A 19965-nucleotide genomic window follows, 5' to 3' on the forward strand; every position below is an offset into this window, starting at 1 on the left:
GATTCTAGGCTTCTAAATTTAACCATGTGGTGTTTAACACTTCCATCTCAGTGACTAGCATTTTGGGTCAGAAAAATACATCTTAATACTGCTAAAAAGCATTTGGAGCTTTGCAACATCACAGAAGAAACTTCAGGCTCAACCACCACTGAATTCTCATATAAACTGTAACTCAAATGAACACAAGACACACAACGCAGGACTACTATTTTTAGATGTTCACAGAGACACTTCTGTGCTCAAGAGCTGAACTAACTACTACAGTACTGACAAGGAACTGGGAAAGGCTTACATACCATAGTGGAAGCTGCAAGGTATACTAATGGAACTACTCAAACAAGATGATACTTTTTTTTTTCCTTTTAATTTTTTAAAAATTATTTCTTTTACATTGATTTTATTAAGAGCATTTTGTTTCTAAACACTGACTAAACACAGAAAAAAATGCTTTTAGGTTCTCACTCTTACTGATTTCTTCTCCTGTCAATCTCTCTATTCCGAATCACAATAAATTGCATATGAACTAAGTTTTACAGCAAGCAGATATAAAGCACTGCCATAAAGCACCTTCTCTATCTTCAGTCACTAGACAAATACTTTGTTGCAGCATATGTCACAGTTGAGATAGCCACAATACAGAGAGCATCACTACATAATTTCAGAAGGCTTTAAGCATTCACCCAAACAAAGTAACACCACAGCACATCAAAAGCATCTGCCCATACAGAGGAACATCATTTCACTTCAGAAGGCTGCAGGCATCTGCTTTTTGTTGTTCTTCAGCAGAACCTTTTATACCTCTCATTGTTCATGCACTGCACCTGCGTGCCTTCTGTACCCTTTTGTGACTGGTGAGTGAACCTCAGCACTCCATGTCTCATTGCTTTCAGTGCTGGTCACCTGTCCTGCACAGCTGTAGCCCACTGGGGATGAGGCTTGGCCGCAGCTCCAATCCCAATTACCACAAACTGTACCTACAATAGTTCTATATTGTATCCTGTAAGACTTCTGCAGGAGACTCCTAGGAAAAAACAGAAGCTAGTAAAGAATGAATAAATTACTTCAGAACTAGTCTGAATGTGTGTTTGATTTCTTCACAGACTAAGTCTGTGGGTTTTATTTGTAGTTGCCTTTTGTTTTTTTATAAAGGCTTATTAGTTTAAGCAACGTATTTTACAGATTTTTTTAAGTACTGCCTTTTCTTTGCACGCAGATTTCTTCTGTATGACTAATCCTCTTCTTGATCACCATGTTAAGAGATAGTTAAATTCGCCCATCTTGGAAGAAAATGCTGCATCTTTGAAGCCAACTACTCCAAAAACTCAATTTTACCCCTAAAACCCAAGTCATGTGTAATGACACACCAATGACTTCCCAGCTCAGACTACTGCATAGGTGGATGCAGCAGGGAAGAAGATCTGGGTAATCAACTTACTGCAATCTAATGTCTAATTTAATGAACACTGGTGATGTAGCACGTGATGAGAACTGGCTAACAAGCTACAAACTGTTCTTTAAAAGTGTGCTATGGACACCATGATCAATGTCTTTTGGAGACTGAAGCTGCAATCAAATTATCCCTGAGGAAATGAAAGGTAGGAGAACATCTTCCTAAGGTTTAATTAAGTAATCTTTGGGGGTCTACCTAGAGAGCTTAGAATTCATAGTCATCATTATGGTAGTAATAACTATTACTTTGTAAAGATCTGTGTATTTAAAATATATTTTTTTCTTTATTTCTCAAGAAAAAGATTGAAATTTGATGTCAGGAGTATCATTTTTTGGATATGCAGGTATTTAACCGACTTTAACAATACAACAACACAGAAAGACTTTTGAAATGGAATTAATCTCTTGACATTTGACTATAAGTCAAAGCAGTGGACCACAAGATGAATAAGGATATTTCAGCCATGAAAACTGATCTTTCTTTCATGAGGTGCAAATGAGTTATGATCCTCATACCACAAACTTTATTGCAAATTTGTTCTTTTTAACAACTGTCCCTGCTTTAAGCACCTAGCATGCTTTCTTATTAGGGCATTGAATATTATGACTGCTGTAGCTGACATTCTACACTTTCACAAAGGTCCTTAGGAACTTCAGGTTTTACACAAACTGCTTCAAGTACCATGTATTACTAACAGCAGTCACATTTTCACACAACTCAAAGACTTTTTATTGTACTAAACCCCATAATTCCCCTTTAGTTTCTGAAATTCAGCATCATTAAGACAAAGTTTAGGATTTGCTCTACTGTATCAGGGAAGCTTGATTTTAACATTCAGACAAACATCTCTGCTTATACTGCTAGTGGTAGTTACTTCAGTACAGTAGCCAAATACAAGATCACAGCAGTACAGTCTGGGAAAAGCAATTAAATTAACATGACTGTATTGAAATTTATATATAAATAATCTCCTTACATGATAATCATAAAAATATTGGTGTCTGATTTATGGAGTATAATGGGATTCAGAAAAGCTAAAAATGTAAACTCACTCCTAAGTACTGGGCTGAAAACAGTTTACTAGATGAGCCTTGAGTAACAGTGGAAACTCAGAATTACTTTTTAAACATGCTGAAGATAGCTTTTTATATAAACATAATAAATTTGATGCATTATCAGGAATAAATAGATGCAGATAGACTATCAGAAGTCATCCACTGCAGCCTATAAGATCTATTTTCTAACAAGATATTTTGTTCATTTCTTCAGAAGTAAGATCCTTGCGAAGCAATTAAAGTCTTTGAAAGACATTTCTCTACAATCTAATATGATATACTCTTCCTATAAACAAAATGATGCAACAGTTAGAATGAAGACATTTCTTGCCTTTGAATATTACCAATGGACAAACCATACTCAGAGTTGGAAAGCACTGCTAGCTAGAAAACAATTCAACTTTTTCTGGTTTTAATTTGTACAAACTATATGAAAAACAAGCCAAAACCCCGCAAAAAAATCACAAGTAAAGAAAGAAAAGTAACAAAGAGACTGAACTGAAAGCAAAATAAAAAGTTTATGTATCTGTTAATTGTACTTGAGTACAATAATTTCACTACATTAAGTGCTGTTGTGCTCTTGGTTATTTATTAATCATCACATCCACATAACGAAGCAGCCTTGCACACTCACACCACTCACCTATCAGGCAGCCAACCCTGACTTTGTGGTTTGTCTTATGTATAAATTTGTCAGTATGTCAGTGTTTGTCACTAGACACACATCTAAGAGAGACAATATGTCTTTTCAGTAGACTGCTATAGTGCCTGTATAGAGAAACAGATGATCAACCACTGTACTCCTACAACACCTGCTTAAGAACTCATAATCTCAGCATCTAGAACAGGGTTTTCATTTTAGAGTCAATAAATGTCAACCCTTTTAATACGACAGCCACAAAGTAAGGTATAGCTGTTTTTTTCATGACCAGTAGAACTAAAAATATCCATCTTCATATAGGTCTGCAGCCTGTATCTCTCCCAACCTCTATGCCAGTTAAGTCACCATCCTCCTCACTGATGACTCCCTGCCCCTATTTCTGAAACCTTGGTGCTGCTTTGTCCTATGTCACTCAAATATAAGCACACCCTCCAGTGTGAGTTGCTCTCATGCACTGAATGAACCTGTGGGATCATTTCATAGATACCCTCCTCAGGCATTGACCAACACACCATTAAACTCAGTGGTTACAAACCCAAAACAGAGACTGTAGGCATCCTAGAAAGAAAATGGGAAGTGAATAGTGAAAAGGCCACAGAGACATATTAATTAATAGATCTTTATAGTACATAATGTATAAGTACATATCTATATTTTGCAGATGTCATGTATAGCACTATTCTTTTTGCAGTATGCTAGTGAAGAATATTTAATTGATAAGCCTTTTGTCTTTCTCTAAATTATGGCATTAACTTGGGTTAAACTTAAGTTTAACTTAAGTTAAGTTAAACTTAAAATTGCCTGATATCAAAAGATGGGGAAAGGGAAGAAAGAAAGATTTGCAGCCAGAAGCCAAGACAGAGGAAAGAGAGGGTGTCACTCTCGTAGAAGATCTTCTTGAAAATGACCACAATTGTCTTGGTTCCTAAATATCCTTCCTTAACTATTCACAAGGGACCCTATATTAATCCTACTCTCCTTACTGAATTCCAGTCTTAGTAATTAAACTGAATCATATTATTCCCCCGATTACTAAGTAGAAATTGTCATTAATGTTAACAGAACAAATGTTTAATAGCTGATAACACAAGTACAGGCCATTTAAAATTCCCTCTGTGACTTCAGTTGCATATGTTATTCTCCATTTCACCTTTAAACATTTTAAGTGGTTACCAGTACATGTCTGATTGTATTTTAATACAGAAGAACACAGTTCAGAGAAGAGAGAAATTAATACCAGGCAATCCACCTTCTATGAAAGTTGCTGAAATACACAACCACATAATTTTTAATAACAGGAAATCATAGAAGTAGTAATGCAGAAAGTTCAACATGTAAGTTGCAGCCCTTTAAAAATATCTATCACCTCACACGATTCCTTTGAGCAAGTGAGAGTTCTGAAGGCTAACAGGCACAAAAAGAAACAGTGACGTGGGTCTCTAAGTGATCTGTCTGCAAAAACACAGCTTCTTGGCAGTTGAAGAAAAGCATGCACAAAATCAGAAAGAAATCTTCATTGCTAATGCCTTGACTCTTAGATACAAAAATCTTCACAGGACTGACCACCTAACCTGAGTTCCTTCTAATGTTCAGCAAGTATCTATGGTTTTTAATTTCTAAAGCTCCATATATACATGAATTAATTATCACACTGTAACAAGGAAATAAGGGAAATTGATGAAATTATGAAATTGATCATAATAATCTGTCTTCAGGTTTTGTTTAACAGAGGAGAATAGCTCATGAATATTGAATACCTTCATTAACAGCACAGACATAGTGTTAATAGGATATATTAACATGCATGTTCAGCAAGTTTACAGATGACATTAAAGTGCAGAAAGCACTTTATGTGATGAAGGATTGATGGATTCAGAAAGAACTCAAGAAGCTGAAGAGCTCAAAAAAAAGGCTGCCAGAAACCTTTTATAGTTTAACAAAGGCAAATACAAAGCTCTGCACTTGAGAAAGGATACATTCATATAATAGTGCAGGCAGAGTCTGAAAATACACACATTAAGTGGTCCACTTTCCTAAACATCTTGGTTGCCCTTCTCTAGACTTGGTCCTGTTTGTCAATGTCTTTATTACAGTTTGGAGCTCAAAACTAGGCACTACAATGAATGGAGGAGAATAATCACTTTCCTCAATATTTCAGTTTTTCGTTCTCATCGCAGACCTCTTTTGACTTGATGGCTGCAAATGCACACTACTGACTCATGTCCAACTTTTCTATTTGGACTACAGGATATTTTTCTGCAAGAGGAAGATCAGTTTTCATTTTCCTAGATTGCATTCTTCTCCATCACACAAAAGTCATTAAAAATGAGAAGTCAAATGCCAAAGATATGGCAGTAAAATTTTAAGGTATTTTCCTCATGTGAACACTATGTATTTACAGATGGTAATTCAAAGGATATAAAGCCCTCCAGTTAGCACAGAACAACTTATTTCCCCTTTTAATTCAAAGAAAAACCTAACAGTCTGTAATTACAAGATCAATACTCATAACATCCTTGGCAAACCAAATTTTAGAAGTTCTTTACTTGACAATTAGGCCCTAAATCAATAAAGCACTGGGCAAAATCCAGGCTCCCAGTATTCTGAAGATTACCCAGTGGGGAAAAGGGATGAGAGAAGATGAGGACATTTGACTTGAGATAAATTATTTTTGGCTGCTGTGCTGCCTTCTCTAGTGTGGTTGCTGAAGTTCAGTGAGCCCAAGTTACTGTTATCTAATCAGTATTAGTCTGAAAATATTACTGGAGTCATTAGGACATAGTGCAAGAAAAAGACTTTAATATTATTTCTATCCTGCTTCCTTAACTTGGAAACTAGCATGATTGAAGAGATGTGTTTTATTTTTGGAGCAGATGAGAAGTGAAAGAGCACAGACATACTACCAGCAGCATAAAAAGCACAGAAGAGTTTGCCCTGTAGGACAGTAAAATAAGAGATATTTAGGGAATAGAGGCATTTCTGCCATGCTCTTAAACAGTTTTGCACCTAATTTGCCACACAGAAAGGCAGAGGTGCATTACTTTAAGTAAGGTATGCCAATTATGTGGTTACAGTGCTTGTGGGACTTGAACAAACTTCTTTGCATTATGCAGTTTTAACAAGTTACCCTGCTGCAGCTCAGGTCAATGCCAAGTTAGGATTTTGCCTGACACAGAGCAGATGTGCCTAAAGATAGTAAAAGCAACACATACAGCTAAATCCCAAGAAACTCCAAGCAGTTCTAAGTGTGATAGGCAGTTTGGTGAGAAATAATCAAATAATCAGAATCTTATGAACCAACCATTTCCAAATTAGTCATACTATTCCATTCTTTCTCTTTTTTTTTTTTTTTCCTGGCTCTGTTCTCCACTAATACACCACTCACTTCAGAGTGGATCTGTTTGCAACAGAGGAGAGGAACATGTTGTCTAACAACAATGTCAAGTTCCAGTTTGTCTCCTGAATAATGGCATTGTCCATTCAATCCCTTAAGACTAGAAAGGTTCACGAATTCAGCTCTCTTGCTTTCTGGGTCAGCGTTTTAACTACTATGCTAATTATGAAAATTAAAACATGATTTCTGCTACCCACCTTGATGGATTCATAGGCTGGTATGTGTACCAATAAATAGTACAAATGGAAGCATGGACCTGTATTGCTAGATGTCACTCACCCATTCATGATAAACAGAAGAAATGCTATCAAAATGTAAGTCTCTAAACAAGCTTGTAATTTATTGTTGTGGTTTGACACAGAAGTGAATTTTCTCAGGAAGTTGGGGTCAAACCAATCAGTGGTCAGGTTTGGATATCGGCACCTGGAGTGACCACTGAAGGCATGGACACGCCTCTGAGAACACAGGGCGTTAAAAGCAAGAACTCCCAGGAGAACTGCCTCTTTGGTTCTGGTCATCAGAGAGTGCAGACTCTCCCCTGCCCATCCACAGGCTGAGTGTGGGAGGGGAAGTCATGCGGCCTGGAGAGGTAGGCCAGGGGGTGAAGGGACTGTAACCAGGCCGGCTCCTGCGGATGAAAGGATGGAGAGAAACTGAGATGTCTTTGTTCCACCCCCCAACCTAGAGGGAAAGAAACAGAGAGCCTGAAGACACCTGGAAACTTGCCGGCAGAGGAGAAGAAGAAGGGGGGGGGAAGGTGCCCAGTGTGGGAGATGGAGTCCTTTGCCGAGATTTCAGCCCGTCCCGGGAGTCAGGACTTTTAACCCTTTCCGGGGGAATGAGAGCTTTGTGAAATATTACTCCTCCTCAATTTGAAAGAGAAGAGAGACACCTTGGGACCTGAGATGTTAGGAAAAGAAGGTTGGGGGGAGATGATGGAGTGGCTTTTGGCTGGACTCTTCTCGTTAACCACAGTCTGAACCAATTTCTCCTCCAAGAGTGACTGCATTTTAGGAGAATGTTGGTGAGCCAAGAGATCTTGAGCGACTACTGCACAGGAATGGAGTGAAAAGAGGAAAGATGAGGAGGGTGTGGTGATGCCCTCTGTCTTCAGGAAGAAGATGATCTCTGTTCTCGAGACCCTTAGCCCCAAGGGTAGAAAATGGAGGGGACTGTGATCCCAAAATAAGAAACTGAACTGTTGTTTATTTTGGTCCTTGGCAAAGCATCCTTAAAGGAGCCCCATGAGCAGTCTTGGTCCATGCACAGTGGTGAGAGCACTGTGACATGGAAAGGAGGATGTCACACTGGTAGATTTTCTCTGGATGGTGCCATGTGTGACATGGAAACACAAGAGGTGGCAATTGTGTTTCCTGGGGGTCTATGGTGCAAGAGAGACTCCTCTCTCCCTTGATGGACTGAGTATTGATTATCTGAAGGGTGGTAACTTGATTGAGGGTCCAAGTAGTGTCTCATTGTGGTTTGTTGGAATTTAGGTGGGGGGAGGAGGAATGTTTTGGAAGGTTTTCATTCTGGATTTACTGTGTGTTTGTTATCATAGTAATAGCTTAATAAAGTTCTTGCTCCTTTATTTCTAAGCTTGGGCCTGCTCTGCTCTGTTCCTGATCACATCTCACAGCATTTATTTGGGGAAAGTGCATTTTCATGGGGGTGCTGGCATTGCGCCAGTGTCAAACCGTGACATTTATATAGATTTTCAATAGCAGAAACCATTTCTTCAGAACCAATTTCTAAATAAAAGAAGCCTAGATAATAAAACACAGAGAAATGAATCATGGAATCATAGAACAGTTTGGGTTGGAAAGGACCTTTAAATGTCATCTAGTCCACACCTCTTGTAATGAGCAGGGACATCTTCAGCCAGATTAGGTTGCTCCAAGCCCTGCCCAACCTGACCTTGAACACTCTCAAGGATAGAGAACCAACCACCTTCCAGACAACTCGTGCCTGTGTTTTATTACCCAGCTTAGGTGGTAAACATTTCATGAAGACGTGCAATGGTTTTTAGATTAAGACTTTATAGTCAGCTTGGGTTCCAACACATTAGTCTACATCACTGGACTGGAACAGAAGCTATTCCTTAAAAGCATGCACAAATATTGTACAACTTATCCTTTCGCAGGTATAACCAGTGAGAACAGGAAGATTTTGCAGAAGTCTCTCTACACTCTGCACTGTTATGGTCAGTACTCTAGTCCATGCCTTCTTTCCCAAGCCATTCTTCACAGACAAAATGTAATTTTCAGTTGGTAATTCTTTTGTAAGTCCATTTTCTTGGAAGAACAACTTTCTAAAAGTTAAATATGTAATCAAATTGGTAAGGAAGGAAGAAGAATTGATGAGGAGGACATCAGCTACAATGTGATTATCTAACAACCCCTACAAAATCTTAATAGATAGAAGTTTAGTTTCACACAGTGCCAGATACTACACACTGGGAAACATCTGAGAAAAAAGGAGAATAAAGATAAAGATGACATACCTTCTTGAAAGAGTATCATCATGTTCATACTTTTGTTAGCAACGATATTATTCAGTAAGGCAATTACAGTTTGCATTGTATTCCCAAGTATACTGTCCTGGTATCTCTGCAAAAACAAAACAAAACAGTAAAAAAAAAAATCTAGTATTCCTTTTGCAAGGTTAGAAGACTACCACCTTAAAAAATGTAGTAATACAAAAGCAGTACTTTCTCAATCCATTAAAATTCAACATTTAAAATACCATAAAACCTGCCAAATATCTTAGTAGATAACATCAATTTCAGGGACCCTGTTCTACAACATTAGACCAAAACTTCTCCTATGTTATTTTAAACTAAACCAATTCTTATTTAGGTCTAAAATGTTAGGACTTTTTAAAATGGCATAGAACTTTATCAATCTCATCTCTATATATTCAGAACTAGAAATATTTCCTTTGTATGAAATTTATTTTATTAATGGCATTATTGTTACTCTTTTCAATCTCAGGTTGATAACCCCACCATAAGTCTTTTTGTTGTTTTTCTTTGTATACATTCATAATTTCACAGACACATTGAAGACCTATGACAGTATTGAATTTCACCACTTTTTAAATGTCTTTCTTATGTTTGAATAATGTTTCAGTGATTTTTTGCAATTATTGAGACTACACTGAGAAGAGGAAGGCACCAAGGTTTATAAAGAAATTTATTTTCTTCTGTTATATTCATTACACTTTGCACACTCAGACTGGAAAGGGTGGCTAAGGCCATGCAATCAATATGCATTTATGCACACATGAGGGACAGAAATAACTCAGATAATTTCCAAGAACCAAATTAGGAAAAGCCTTGACAAATCTGAGTTTAGATGTAAATCTAAGCCTGAGTATTTTTCAAATCTTCCTAGAAGGTTCAGGAAATTTTTTGTCCAATTTTCAGACTCAAAGCCAAATAGATACGTACATCCAAAGTGAAAATAACAACTAAGAAAAAATTGTCATGTTTCATGCATCATAGGTTTCTCACATGCACTTAGGTAACTTCCATGCATCCCTTTCCCATCAGATCTCTCAGTATATTGGTATTGCTCAACTACTTCACTGCCACAGAATACACCATTTATTAGGGTCCATCTCCTGTCTGACAATTGAAAAAAATTTAAAGTTGAACATGATGAAACTGGTCTGAAGGTAAGCATTACTGATGGCAAAAATCACTTCAGCTCTTGAATACTGTCAAAAGAATATTTTCTGTTTCTGCACTGAAAAAATAAAATGCATTATTTCCTACAAATACCATGAAATATATATTAAGGTATAATATATTAACAGAAAATTAAATACATAAATATACACAGCCTCCTATTCAGCTTCACGTTGTATGAATTTTCTATTTATAATAAAGTGCTCTAAAATAGATCATAAGAAGAGACAAGGAAGAGTGCCTCACAGACTTTTGAAGGACTGTAGTTTCTTACCTAAGCCTTAAATATATATATATATATATAAGAGCTCTTAAATTTTATTTATTTTATACAGCATTTTGAGATGTTATTTATGATTTCCATAAAGAACACAATAAATATCTGTTCCTCTGAAGGTTTGAAATACAGCCTGATAAATTCAAAAGCAAAGTTGGAAAGATAAACACCAGATTCCTCAAAGGTAAGGTAACCACTACAGGAAAGAGACACCATAAAGCCATGGTACTAAAAATAAATCTACAGATAGCTGAAACATAAGAAAAACATTATTTTCATAAGATAATGTGATTATCTGATAGTCTATCATCACAATATCTTATTCATTCTCCTAATGATCACCTAGAAAACAATACATTAAATAGCAAGAATGACTATTTCCACTACTGAGGATAGTAATACATACACTAAAAACATAAAATTAACATAAGCAAAAAAAATCCCCAAATGTCAAAATGAGACCGGGCTCAAATATTTTCTTTGCAAACACTATATTTCTATTACTGCTTCATATGTTTGAGGTAAACATCTTCTAATAAAATTCCCCTTTCAGATATGCAGTTAGAAGAAAAGCTGTTAGTGGTTTATGATAACAATCTTTCACATTTACCAGGTTAATAACATTTCAGTGAAGCCATTTTTGCTTTTAATGGACATCAATTGCACTTTGCAACCCTCTGCTGAAGACCAGCACTGATGTTTTTTACTTACATCAAAGCATAAATAACAAAACTTATCTTATCCTAAATACATACAAATTAGAATTCAAGATGCAACAGAGATACCTTGAGGAAGGAAAATAGTATCTTAATGAATTAAATAATCATATAAATGGTATAGTCAGCTGTACTACTAGTGATTTAACATATGTTCCATTATGGGTTTTGACAAGATATTAGGTTCCAAGAAGATACAGGTATGCTTTACTTACCTAAGTCATCACTGATTGCTGTTGGACTCAATTTTAGAGGTTTATATAAAAATATTTAACTTCATAATCTATCAAGGAGTACAACTGATCTAATTTGTGTGCACAGCACCACTGACTGCGGACATTTAATGAACACTGCACTTGACAGCTTTAATAAAACATAGCATTTGCCAGCAGAGATAATTAGAATTGAAGCAGTAAAATTCTAGTGTTTGGCAACACAGATGAAACAACTTCATTAAAATGTACAGCTTCGTCGAATCAAAGGCAGGAAAGCACTGGACCCTGAAGAATCAGCCTTCTCAAAACTAATTGCTTCAGTGCTTAAAAAGGACAGCTATGAAATACCAAGGGCATAACAAGGAAATACTAGTATTAAAAAAAGAGAAACCACAGAAGATAAATCAAGCTTTTCTAATAGGACTGAACTGTTTTTAGGCCATTAAACTTTCCATTCTAATTTTGAAGGGCTGTATTTTCACAAAAGAAATCAGTTGAAGTATTTATTTAAACCAGTAAGGTAAAAGGGTGTGAATTAGCAAAGAGGGAGCAGGAATCTTGGCAAGATACTATGGCTAAAGCTGCCTTTTCTCTTTCTTTAAGGGGATTAGAACTTAGAACAGTACTAGGCAAACTACAGCATTTTAATTACATTTTAGATAACAAAAGAAATTGCACTTGTGATAAGAGGTTTGCAATCTGGGAGACTTCACATACATGTCTGCTACTTACGTATCTAGGGATCCAGAAGAGAAAGCCTGAAATGCTATGTTTAGAGATGTGCTGTAATTAAATCTTAACACTACATACCACAGTACTCCTGCTCATTCAATATAATCAGAGTGATTAAACTTCACACTCTCCTTCTCAAGCTTATATATGATGTGTGAACACAAGTTAGGTAAGTAAGGGGACATAAGAATATAGAGGCTTGATTTTTCATACACTAAATCCATTGAAAGAAGAAAATTATAGAAATTAATTATATTCAAATTGAAGTTATTAAAATATGCCATTCTTATCTGATGATTCTTTGTCACAGTACAGTTGAGATTAAATAAACCAAAACATTGATGCTAACAAGGACCTATTTACGGGAACATAGTTTAAGATTGCATTCAATCTAGCTTATTTTGATTTGCTATTACTTTATGAAATACAGAATCAGAAACTTTGGTTAATTTGATCTCTAACACTTTGTGGCTTTTGATTCATAAGACCAGTTATGCACAAATTGAAAGTATATAAATATGGATCTCTAACATTAAGGTGATACTGTTTTCCTTATGAATCATCTAAATCAGAAGTAAGAACGGTCATATCTCTTGCTACTCTGCTTTTCAAAAGCACAGTTCTACCAGAACTAGTATTTCCAAATATTTCCCTCATACCCATTGTACGGTCACACAGAAAAGAGCAACTGATCTGACAACCAATTTCTAGAATGATCATGCTTTTCAGATGTATCACAATGGTGAGATACTCAGTTCACACACAAAGATTTCAAGATTGCAAATTTCACAGAAATTCCTGCTGGAATATTGAAAAATAAAGAGCATCTGCATTCTTAGTCAGTATGTGCTTAAGCAAAGTCAATTGAGTATAGGGGAAAAGTAGTGATTTTGAAGGATTAACTAAGGAGAAAGGAAACCATTAGTAAAAACCTAGAATGTCAAGCATCAACCAACATAAAGCAGTATAATTAGTCTTAGATTTTGTTCTAATACCCACTGCAGCAGATAAAGCAAAATTTCACAATCTTACACTCACAGTTACAGATGAATTGGAAAGCAATTCAGCAGCACCTCTTAAAATAGAGTAACATTTCTTCTTTCTACAAAATTGCACCTGAATTTCTAGCAGCAATGAAACCTCAAAGCTTATCCTTTTGAACCTAAAAATCTTACAGAAAGAATTCTACTCTCATGGAAAATTTTATTTACTGTCAACAGAGGGAGTCTGAGTAGGCTCCTCTCTCAAGCAGAGTCAGGCTTCTTCAGAGAGAGGACACTCAGAAGCAATTTCATATGAAAACAAACTCCCCCATTACCTAGAAAAAAGTAGCCAAGCAAATTAGTTTCCTGAGGATTAAAAGTATTCATTGCAAATAACACTGAGGTTTCCTAAAAAGAAAAATTTGCATACATCTGAACATACAGTATTGAAAAAATCTATACAGATATCTTATTCTGGAGAATTGCAGTATTCTGGAAGAATTCATGCTGGTATGCTCTGAAGCAATGAAACTCTACAAGTAATAGGTACCGCCACAGCAGTAACTTCATATTTAGACTTAAAAATCTGGAGATGCTATGGAAAGTCTCAAGTAGCAGTGAAGCATTTGAACTGCAAACTCACTTGGGAGCTGCAATCAAACATTATTCCAAAAATTACCATACAAAATATTCACTTATCAGACTTGAATTTCCAGCATTCATGAAAAGCTACTTCTTCAAGAATTCAGAATGACAGATAACAATTAGCAGACATTGTTTCTCTATGTGGATTTTGCTTTGATGCAAAAGACACTTTGCCAACCACAAGGAAAGAAGTCTCCTATACTCTGTTCATTAATCCATCATCAGCTGTTAAGAAATGGGTCTCTGTCTCTTCTCCCTCAGAACCTGCTCCCACATCCATAGCTAACTAGTCGCTAAAGCAGTATTTAAAAGCAAAAACTGATACTGACTCAGTTTCCACTGCCTACTGAGGTGTACAAGATCAGAATTGAAAAGCCGTTCCTGACATTTTCCATAACTGAAAAAAAAAAATATCCTGACCAAAAAACCAACAGAGGAAAAGCTATGCTTTTACAAGGAAATAAAAAGGATAGGAAAAACTATACATTGTCCTGCTTAATCTCAAATTGAATGTTTTATTCTTTGTACTTACAGACTTCCTTAAAATCCAGCAGTGCTGGTGAAAAAGATGTTGAATGAGAAGGCATGGGCTGACAAAGAAGTACAGGGAAATTGAACCTGTCTGAATGAGGAAAGAATGTTTTTCTCTACCACAATTTAGTTGGGTTGAGAGATATATTCAAGCTGTCAAAAGGGGCAGAAAAAACACATTTACATGTTTAATATTTTTTACTTTGTGCCTTGCTTTATGCCTTCTAACCTCAAAATACTATCTCGTTTGAAAAGCATTGTTTTTCCCAGGCATTCTCTGCATTTGCAACTGCAAATGAGAAAGTTGATACCTAGTTTATTCAAGTTACATTAAACTTGAAAACAATGAAGGGCTGTTACATCAAAATGAAACATCTGCTGAATTTTCTGTTGCTAGAATCATGTCATAGTCTGATTACATTTGGCACCTTCAAAATACACCATTCCTCAGTTTCTATAACTATTTATTTTAGGGATTATTTAAGTAGCTGATTACTAGTCTGAAAGACATTAGGAAATTCTCTTCATATTTTATATCTTTTTTTTTAAGTCAGTCTGTACATCTCATTTGTAGACACCTGTTCATAGAGATTTTGCATGTTCCCAAGAGACATGCATTTAGAAAACAAGCATACACAACAACCAGGCTCTGCCAGCTATCAATCTACTCGGCTCAAAGTACACATCCTACTGCACATGGATGTCCTAGGAAACTCATCTTCCAGTCTTTCCCCACAAGGCACCAAACCACGTGGCAGGAAACAGGGGAGCACTAACAATATTCCTCAGTGAACAGACTGGTAGAAATGCTGGAAAGTAACACAGCCAGAATTATTATCCCATGAGAAAGAGGGCATTTCTTTCATGTTTCTATACAGGGCTTAGACAGACAAGCAATTATGCTCTAAGCAAACTATATTCCTACTAGGGCACTATGCAGTCAAGGCAACAGAAATTATGAACTGATTGCTGCAAATGAAAACTCTACATTGTAAAACATTGTATTTATTAGGTGTAAAAAAAAAAATTATTAAATAAGTCTACTAATGACTACAGTGGTTTTTTGTGGTGCTATACTCAATAAATATCTTTTAAACAATAAATTTGTTTTCTTAGTAGTGAAATTCATGTGTAGTTTAAAGAAATATTGTAGGGAGATTTTACTTGGCATGATTTTTCTGTGATCAATATCCATGAGAGAATTCATTATTGATTCAACACTTAAATTGCAACAACTTCCAAATCACTAGTCTTGTCCTTTCCTTCTGACATTGCAGAAGATTACAGAATTTGGTATCTCCTCCATTTCAGCATTTTTGTTTCCAGATGACTAAACACTGAAAAAAAGTAGAATGCATAGTACACTAACATATGTGTTGGGTTTGCTGGTTTGGAGTTTTCTTGATCGGTTAATTAAGGACCATGGACATTAACAAATCTTTACCATAATCACATTATTTAATACTTACAAACCCAGAAAACAAAGAACAGTTTTAGTATGTTACAGTATTTTTGTGAACTACAGTAATGGAGTTTATGGGCAAACTATCTCTATAAATTTTCTTCTTCCATATATTAGTGGTATATATTCTTTATTCTCAATTCTATCTCAAGTTAATGCTCCTGATAAACAGTAGGTGTATTACACAAACACACTATCATACCCCATGCATCACAGTGTTATCTTGGCACTTATTCAAGAACTTGAAGATAATGTATTTTCTTCTTATGCCAGTCTGTGGATATGAATTCCAAAAATAAAAGAAGCTGAGTTGGATTCAGCAGTCTGAACAGAACTGAACTATGATAGTGGAGCAAGGTTAGAATTCAGAGTAGTCCTAACTTTGTGTGTGCACCACAATGATGAAAACTCTTCCAAGTGGGTTTGATACACATATATAAGCTAAATAGGACTTGGAAGCATTTGCTACTTCTTTTAATGTCAGTTTACAAACATAGGTATTTTTAAAATCCAGGCCTTAAAAATACTCTTTATATAGCCATCAAAAGCTTCTTCACTTTCAGAAGAAAAAGGAAATTAGTCTGGTATTAAGAGCCATGTTTGGGTACATTTGGAAGGAGCAGTTCGTATTCACAGCCGGAGAACTTCTCAACTGGAACAAATAATAATTAAAAAAAAAAGGTAGCAAAAGGAAGTACAGTTTCTTATTCTATGTAAATATTAGAAACACTCTTGTAGACACAACAGGAAGGAAATTTACTGTTATCCAAAAATCTCCCACAGACATACAAACCACAGATCAGCTTAACCTGGTGTCCAACAAACAAGCCACCAACACCATTCCCTAATTCAATTCTGTGCAAGATTAACATAATTTTATTTTATTACTGTTTACCAGAAGGAACGAGATGTAGTCAAAATGAAAAATTAAAAAGAACAAGTAAATTAATCTAGAGACTACAAAGAGATAATTTCAAGGTTAAATGACAACACCTTCTCCTTGCTTAATTTTTTCTAGGATATTGCTGCAGTTTCCAGACTCTACAGAGTTTGTTTTTATATTAGCTATGACTGTCGCACCAGAACCAAAGACAGAATATGTATCTCGGTTATGTTGGTCTGGGACAGAAATAGCATTTTTTCAATACATTGTGATTTTTATTCTTTTATTTGTTTTCTTCCTGCTTTGCATTTAATTCTTATTTTATCTGTACCTGTGACCCTAGGAAAAGTGAACACAAAGTTCACTTTAGTAGGTCATATCTCAGGTACATACATTTCAGAAATGTACTTATAAAGTGACAGCCCCATTTTACCTCTACAAAATACTAACAGCATAAATGCAATGTCAGTTGCATTAATATCTTCTGGCCACTGAAATTCGCTGATATTGAAAGACAACTGTTCCCTTAGCCAGCAACAGTCTGATGATGCTAGGTCACAGAACATAATCTGAAAGAGAACTGATGAGAAACAAGTAAAATGGAGAAAGAAATGACAGCTAACAAGAATAGCAATAATAATAATTTTATTACTCAAAAGATACTTGCAATATGAGTTTTATGATAAATTTTTATGTGCTAATAGATTATTATTCTTGTGAATTTAAGATGGGATCTAAGTAAAAGAGAACAGATACAGATTGCATATAAGGAAGGAATTCTTTGCAACAACAGTGCTGATACACTGGCACAGGTTTCCTAGAAGAGTTATAGAAGCCCCATCCCTCTAACTGTTCCAGGCCTGGCTGGACAGGGCTTTGAGCAAACTGGTCCAGTGAATGACATCCCTGCCCAGGGCAGGGGGGTTGCAATTAGGAAATAGTTAAAGATTCCTCCCAACCCAAAGTATTCTATGGTTCTTTGATTTAGTTCTTATCACTCAAAATATTAAACTGAGAAGAAAAGACAAAAAATAGTAATTGCTCCACTGAATATATAAATAAGAATACAGCAAAATGAATTTTGGACTAGCCTGAGCCTTGCTCCCATGGTGGCAGTTTCAATAGCACCAGGCAGTAGACAACTTGAAAAATGTATAGTCATTCAGCACTACAGGGTCACCTGATACCCCACTGGTCCTCCCTGAAGCACTTTGTGTACTTGTCTGGGACAAACCAAGCACCACTTCTGAAAACTCTTACTCTCACCTGTTCTAAAGTCAATTCTTACGTTGCAAAGAAGAGGAATGGCACAACTTACAATTTAAAAGCTTAACTCACATCTAGAAGGATACAAGGAAAGGCAACCAATTCTGCTTCTCATAAGCATTTGTGAAACAGTATCAGATGCTATGACTTGAAAGACATATACCTCTTGCTGTTAAATATGATATCACATTTAATTTATTCCATTTTCATCAAAGATTAACAATGATTCAAAGACAGAATCAGAAATGGCTAAGTTCAGCAAAATAGGAGGCTCTCCTAAGCAAGTTCTACTTATTTCTCAAAGACAGAGGAAGTTATACTGCATTTTGTTATTAGAATTATTAAGAATATATTGAACAACACTTTTTATTTTTGTACATCTTTCCAGGGTAATTTTCAAATACTTTATTATAGTTTTCTTCATGGTCTCACCCCATCTCTTTCCCCAAGTAATTTCTATTTAGATACCCACATACTGATTCAAGAAATCAGCTTTAAGAATACAGGTTTGAAAATTGCTATAGTTTATGAAAATAGATGCCACTTAATGACAGAGATATATTTCAGTCATCAATATGTAGGGCATAGGTTCAATTAAAATCTTCCTTATTTTCCTCACTGTTAAGACAATTATTGCCTGGAAACACAGGAAATTCCAGTGCCTTCAGAGTGTAACAAAGTGCCTTCAACCCCATAAAGAGTGAGTGTTTTTTGTCCTTCATATACCTTCATTTCAGTAGTAAACAGGCACTAAATCATTATATGAGAATTTATAGCTATTGCTTTATAAGGAGGACAGGATCTATTAAATATGTATATACAGACACATGAACATACACACACTTTTTCTTATTTCAACTATGACATGCAAAATTCAAAACTATTCTAGCAATGCTGAAAAATCAATGACTTGAGACTCTATGCTGTTTCAGAACGGAGCCAGACTTTCAATTTCCTTAAATATTTAAGACTTCAAACAAACATTCCCAGTGTGCACTGACACACTCGCTAGGTTATCACACTGCCTGTATCCCATAGTAGTTTGCTATCTTACAAGAAATGTAGAGAACTTCAGTTTTTTCATTTCTCCTCATTTTTAGTGTAAGTCTAGATCATCAGTAGGCTCTGTGACAAGGAAAATTTAATATATACAAACAGAAGCAACTTCAGTAGGAGATGGTGAAAGATGTTAGTAAAACATCTTGCTTAGTAATCAAAATATTTATTTTGAGCTTCAGAAACCCAGAGTCAGCCGTTTCCTCTAGGGTGATTTTGAACTTGGATTTGTATGTGGGGCCTTCCCCTAAAGCATTCCTGATTGACATGCCACTGGCTACCCTGAGATCTGCCTTTCTCTTCCAGCTCCCATGCAATTGTGGGCAGAAAATTGGTCCTCAACAAAAGAAGCCTTTCTCACTGAAACACACATCCAACTTGGAATAACATGATGAAACCCTGAAATAACACCTATATTTCCTCCCCCAAACAACAGACTGGAATCCTGAAAAGAAATGGAGCCATGATCACAGAATCACAGAATATTTTAAGGTGGAAAGGACCCACAAGGATCATTGAGTCCACCTCTGAAATGAATGGCCCATATAGGGTTCAACCGCACAACCTTGATGCTCTTACCCACTGAGCTGATCAGCAAGGTTCTGCTGCTCTACCCAAGTTGTCTACCAGCAAAGAGCAGTTTTATTCTCCTATGAATTGATAGCCTGAAAAGGAGTTGGATATTTTTAGATCAAAGTAGCATTTTGATGCTAAGAGAGAGTAATAAAATACCATTGAGAACTAAATTTAATAACACTAGAGTGCAGACAGAAATTTTAGCCCATCTGTGGTGGCACACAATGTGTCATTGCACTGTAAAAAGAAAGAATAAAGAAAAATAATAAAAAAGAAACCAAAACCCAATTGACCCCCCCCCCAAAAAAAAAAAACCAAACCAAAAAAAACCCAAAAACCCCCAAAGAATTGCACCACTGGATTAAAAGAGCA

At 35.9% G+C, this 19965-nt stretch overlaps 1 protein-coding gene across 1 annotated transcript in view; it reads right to left on the minus strand.

Annotated features, from left to right (window-relative positions):
* The window catches only part of ULK4 (unc-51 like kinase 4), a 206868-nt gene that overhangs the window by 78976 nt on the left and 107927 nt on the right, over positions 1-19965 (minus strand). Inside the window, exon 31 of the mRNA XM_031503902.2 lies at positions 9064-9169. Coding sequence (XP_031359762.2) covers positions 9064-9169 — 106 coding nt within the window. The remainder of the gene's footprint in view (positions 1-9063; positions 9170-19965) is intronic.

Source organism: Lonchura striata, chromosome 1, assembly GCF_046129695.1.
Source record: "Lonchura striata isolate bLonStr1 chromosome 1, bLonStr1.mat, whole genome shotgun sequence".
Taxonomy (NCBI): domain Eukaryota; kingdom Metazoa; phylum Chordata; class Aves; order Passeriformes; family Estrildidae; genus Lonchura; species Lonchura striata.